Below are 5,000 nucleotides of genomic sequence, written 5' to 3'. Positions count from 1 at the left end.
GTCTGTGAGGGTAGTCTATATACAGTAGGTCTGTGAGGGTAGTCTATATACACTAGCTCTGTGAGGGTAGTCTATATACAGTAGGTCTGTGAGGGTAGTCTATATACAGTAGGTCTGTGAGGGTAGTCTATATACAGTAGGTCTGTGAGGGTAGTCTATATACAGTAGGTCTGTGAGGGTAGTCTATATACAGTAGGTCTGTGAGGGTAGTCTATATACAGTAGGTCTGTGAGGGTAGTCTATATACAGTAGGTCTGTGAGGGTAGTCTATATACAGTAGGTCTGTGAGGGTAGTCTATATACAGTAGGTCTGTGAGGGTAGTCTATATACAGTAGGTCTGTGAGGGTAGTCTATATACATCCATACACACAGGGCCCTACTGTAGGTACTATACAGCATATGAGGATAAACCCTTTGTTGTCCTATTGATCTCCCCTGAACCGTTCCTCTCATTACTGTAACCACCACCACACACACACCAGCGATACATCCACTAGCTCAGCAACCTTCCCCCTCCTCTCACTGTGTCCCAAATGGCACCCTATTCTCAATCGGGCACTACTAGGACTCTGGTCAAAAGTAGTACACTATATAGGGAATCGGGTGCCATTAGTGACCCACCCTCAGTCTCCACCTGGGCTTAACAACACAAACCCTAATGGAGCCTATGGAACAACACAAAACCCCTATTCTTCCTTTTCTGTACAGCCTGTCAATCTCAATGACATCACAATCGGATTCAATAATTTGATCATAGATGTAGTTGGATCCTGCACCTGATGGAGTAATGACGAGCAAGACTGCCAGGATCTCAGTTTAGCAAAGGATGATTGGTCAAAAGACTGCCACCTGAATTCAACAGCATAACTATTTCTGCCACCCAACCAACCAAATTATTAAATCAAATCTTCAAGTTACTCTGAAACCATATGTTTGTTTTTTTCTCTTGCTGTTTTTCTAATCAGATGTTGATTGTTAAGTTAATCTGTCCAGCAGTCCCAAGCTCGTGACAGCACAATATAGTCCTATGTCAGGGTTATGATAGTCCTATGTCAGGTTATGATAGTCCTATGTCAGGGTTATGATAGTCCTATGTCAGGGTTATGATAGTCCTATGTCAGGTATGATACTCCTATGTCAGGCAGGTTATGATAGTCCTATGTCAGGTTATGATAGTCCTATGTCAGGTTATGATAGTCCTATGTCAGGTTATGATAGTCCTATGTCAGGGTTATGATAGTCCTATGTCAGGGTTATGATAGTCCTATGTCAGGTTATGATAGTCCTATGTCAGGTTATGATAGTCCTATGTCAGGGTTATGATAGTCCTATGTCAGGTTATGATAGTCCTATGTCAGGGTTATGATAGTCCTATGTCAGGGTTATGATAGTCCTATGTCAGGGTTATGATAGTCCTATGTCAGGGTTATGATAGTCCTATGTCATGTTTATGTAGCCTACCTGGGGTGATGTCCTGCACCAGTATGGGTGTCTGAGGTGTCAGGGTGATTCCATGAGTGTTGAGGAGGGGGTCTCGTAGGATCTGGATGGTCAGTCTAACCGGGTAGCTGTTCTTCTGGTCCTGAACGCTAGACTCTCCCCCCGCAGCCGCCTTCCCATCTACCAGGATACGCTCTCTGATTGGGGTAGAGACCAGGTATCAGCCAGAGGACAAGGTATCAGCCAATCAAAACAAACAAGGAAACACTTCCTCATAATAGTTCCAACAGATGATGTCCAATATTGCCTTGAATAACTAGGCCAAACCAAAATAAAACCATTTAGACAAACCCATTACTATCCCCCAGGCTAACCCAGACAAAACCATTCAGACAAACCCATTACTATCCCCCAGGCTAACCTAGACAAAACCATTACTAGCCCCCAGGCCTAACCCAGACAAAACCATTCAGACAAACCCATTACTATCCCCCAGGCTAACCTAGACAAAACCATTACTAGCCCCAAGGCCTAACCCAGACAAACCCATTACTATCCCCCAGGCTAACCTAGACAAAACCATTACTAGCCCCCAGGCCTAACCCAGACAAACCCATTTCTACCCTGCAGGCCTAACCCAGACAAAACCATTACTAGCTCCCTGGCTAACCCAGACAAACCCAAACTAGCCGGGCCTAATGCCAAAGCTAACTGTGTTACACGGCCGGCCTGGTTAGTACTAACCTGCTGCTGGAATCCCTGGCTAACCCAGTCAAACCCAAAGCTAACCGTGTTACGTGGCCGGCCTGGTTAGTACTAACCTGCTGCTGGAATCCCTGGCTAACCCAGTCAAACCCAAAGCTAACCGTGTTACGTGGCCGGCCTGGTTAGTACTAACCTGCTGCTGGAATCCCTGGCTAACCCAGTCAAACCCAAAGCTAACCGTGTTACGCGGCCGGCCTGGTTAGTACTAACCTGCTGCTGGAATCCCTGGCTAACCCAGTCAAACCCAAAGCTAACCGTGTTACGTGGCCGGCCTGGTTAGTACTAACCTGCTGCTGGAATCCCTGGCTAACCCAGTCAAACCCAAAGCTAACCGTGTTACGTGGCCGGCCTGGTTAGTACTAACCTGCTGCTGGAATCCCTGGCTAACCCAGTCAAACCCAAAGCTAACCGTGTTACGTGGCCGGCCTGGTTAGTACTAACCTGCTGCTGGAATCCCTGGCTAACCCAGTCAAACCCAAAGCTAACCGTGTTACGCGGCCGGCCTGGTTAGTACTAACCTGCTGCTGGAATCCCTGGCTAACCCAGTCAAACCCAAAGCTAACCGTGTTACGTGGCCGGCCTGGTTAGTACTAACCTGCTGCTGGAATCCCTGGCTAACCCAGTCAAACCCAAAGCTAACCGTGTTACGCGGCCGGCCTGGTTGGTACTAACCTGCTGCTGGAATCCCTGGAGCGTCGTAGCCATCGCCCCACCACCTGCTCCACCCGACTGGTCCTGCGGGACGGGGAGCGGCTTCTGTCCCGCTCCTCCATTTAACTACAGACAGGGGTTAAAGGTCAGAGGCCAAGGATGAGAACAGGGTTCAAATATAGATTAACATTGTGACAATTGTTCCATTGCCTGCATTAGAGGTATGCACGAAGACATGTCATAATTTTCAATGAGCAACATTTCCTGTATGACCTAGGGATGTCTGACTGGGAGGGTGTGTCCTCTATCTCTGATTCAGATCTTTAAATGTTTTACCTCTCAGTTTAACTCTGTTGCAGATCAGTATGCCCCATATAAAAAGTCAAGGGTTAAAGACAGCTCTAATCCATGGTTCACGCATTAATTGTCAGAAAGGGCTAAAGCTAAATTGACTGATTCTACCTCTTGACTGGCTCCTCTTGACTGGGCTAAAGCTAAATTAACTGATTCTACCTCTTGACTGGCTCCTCTTGACTGGGCTAAAGCTAAATTGACTGATTCTACCTCTTGACTGGCTCCTCTTGACTGGGCTAAAGCTAAATTGACTGATTCTACCTCTTGACTGGCTCCTCTTGACTGGGCTAAAGCTAAATTGACTGATTCTACCTCTTGACTGGCTCCTCTTGACTGGGCTAAAGCTACATTGACTGATTCTACCTTTTGACTGGCTCCTCTTGACTGGGATAAAGCTAAATAGATAACTACCGGACAGTTTCTAAACTATCTTGCCATGCAAAAACATATTAGAATCACTGGCACCTTTCAGCTAAGAAGTCGTTTTTGTTTTACTTCAAACTACACACTGTTGCCAGTTTAGGGAGACCACCCTGTTCACAAAATTGGATCGCTCCTACAGGCAGTGACTCACATGGCTGTGGCTTGCTAAATAAAGCAGGCAGACAGGCATTAAGGCATTCAGTTACTGTTCCATTGAATGTTAGAAGGGTCAAAACCAGTGACCAAAGCAGCTTTGAGCATGGTATGGCCACCGGTGCCAGGCGTGGCAGTTCCAGTATCTCAGAAACGGCCTCCTGTTTTTTTCACGACAGTGTCTAGGGTTTACAGAGAATGGTGAGACAAACAAAAAACATCCAGTCCTGTGGGCGTAAACAACTCGTTGACTAGATGGGTCGAAGGAAAATGGAAAGAATCGCGCAAAGCTTAATAGGCAGTCCACAAAAAGACAAATAATGGTGCAGTACAACAGTCGTTGATACTTGTCACTGATGAGCTATTGCAGCAGACAAGCACACCGGGCTCCACTACTATCAGCTAAAAACAAGAAGAAATGGCTCTGCGGGCACGCAATCACCAACACTGGACAAATGAGGAATAGAAATACATTGCCTTGTCCGATGAATCCTGGTTCCTGTTGCGTCATGCTTATGGGGCCATGAGTCCACCAGTCCTGCCTGCTGTCAACGGTACAGGCTGGTGGCGGAGGTGTACTGGTGTGGGGAATGTTTTCCTGGCACACGTTAGGTCCCTTGATACCAACGGAACGATGTCTCCAAGCCCAAAGGGGGGTCCGAGCAGGAAGTCAATGTGTACAAAGCATCTTTCCATGACATAGACTGACCAGGTGATTCCAGGTTAAAACTATGATCCATTATTGATGCCACCTGTTAAATCTACTTCAATCAGTGTAGATGAAGGGGAGGAGACGGGTTAAAGAAGGATGTTTAGGCCTTGAGACAATTGAGACATGGATTGTGTCTGTGTGCCATTCAGAGGGTGAATGGGTAAGACAGAAGTGTTAAGTGCTTTTGAACAGGGTATGGTAGTATGTTTTGGTATGGTGTTTTGGACTTACACAATTCATTACATTTTGATTCCCTGGTGCCACTAAAGTGGTTTAAAACCCTGGTGATAAATGAGTTCAACGAGGTGTGCAATATTTTGACTTTATATGTCGTTTATGATGTTCTAATGTACTGGTTATTCCATCTGGTTATTCCATCTGGTTATTCCATCTGGTTATTCCATCTGGTTATTCCATCTGGTTATTCTATCTAGTTATTCCGTCTGGTTATTCTATCTGGTTATTCCATCTGGTTATTCCATCTGGTTATTCCATCTGGTT

General features: G+C 46.1%; 1 protein-coding gene across 1 annotated transcript in view; it reads right to left on the bottom strand.

The window, feature by feature from the left end:
* LOC127923399 (FERM and PDZ domain-containing protein 1-like) overlaps positions 1 to 2,979 on the bottom strand; it is a 19,492-nt gene extending 16,513 nt beyond the window's left edge. The window contains exons 1-2 of the mRNA XM_052507433.1: positions 2,879 to 2,979; positions 1,463 to 1,638 (exon numbers count right to left, since the gene is read on the bottom strand). Of these exons, the coding sequence (XP_052363393.1) occupies positions 1,463 to 1,638; positions 2,879 to 2,979 (277 nt within the window). The remainder of the gene's footprint in view (positions 1 to 1,462; positions 1,639 to 2,878) is intronic.
* Between the last annotated feature and the right edge of the window lie 2,021 nt (positions 2,980 to 5,000).

Source organism: Oncorhynchus keta, unplaced genomic scaffold, assembly GCF_023373465.1.
Source record: "Oncorhynchus keta strain PuntledgeMale-10-30-2019 unplaced genomic scaffold, Oket_V2 Un_contig_2954_pilon_pilon, whole genome shotgun sequence".
Lineage (NCBI taxonomy): Eukaryota > Metazoa > Chordata > Actinopteri > Salmoniformes > Salmonidae > Oncorhynchus > Oncorhynchus keta.
The sequence above is the reverse complement of the archived record's forward strand: the minus strand, read 5'-3'. Positions and strand labels throughout refer to the sequence as shown.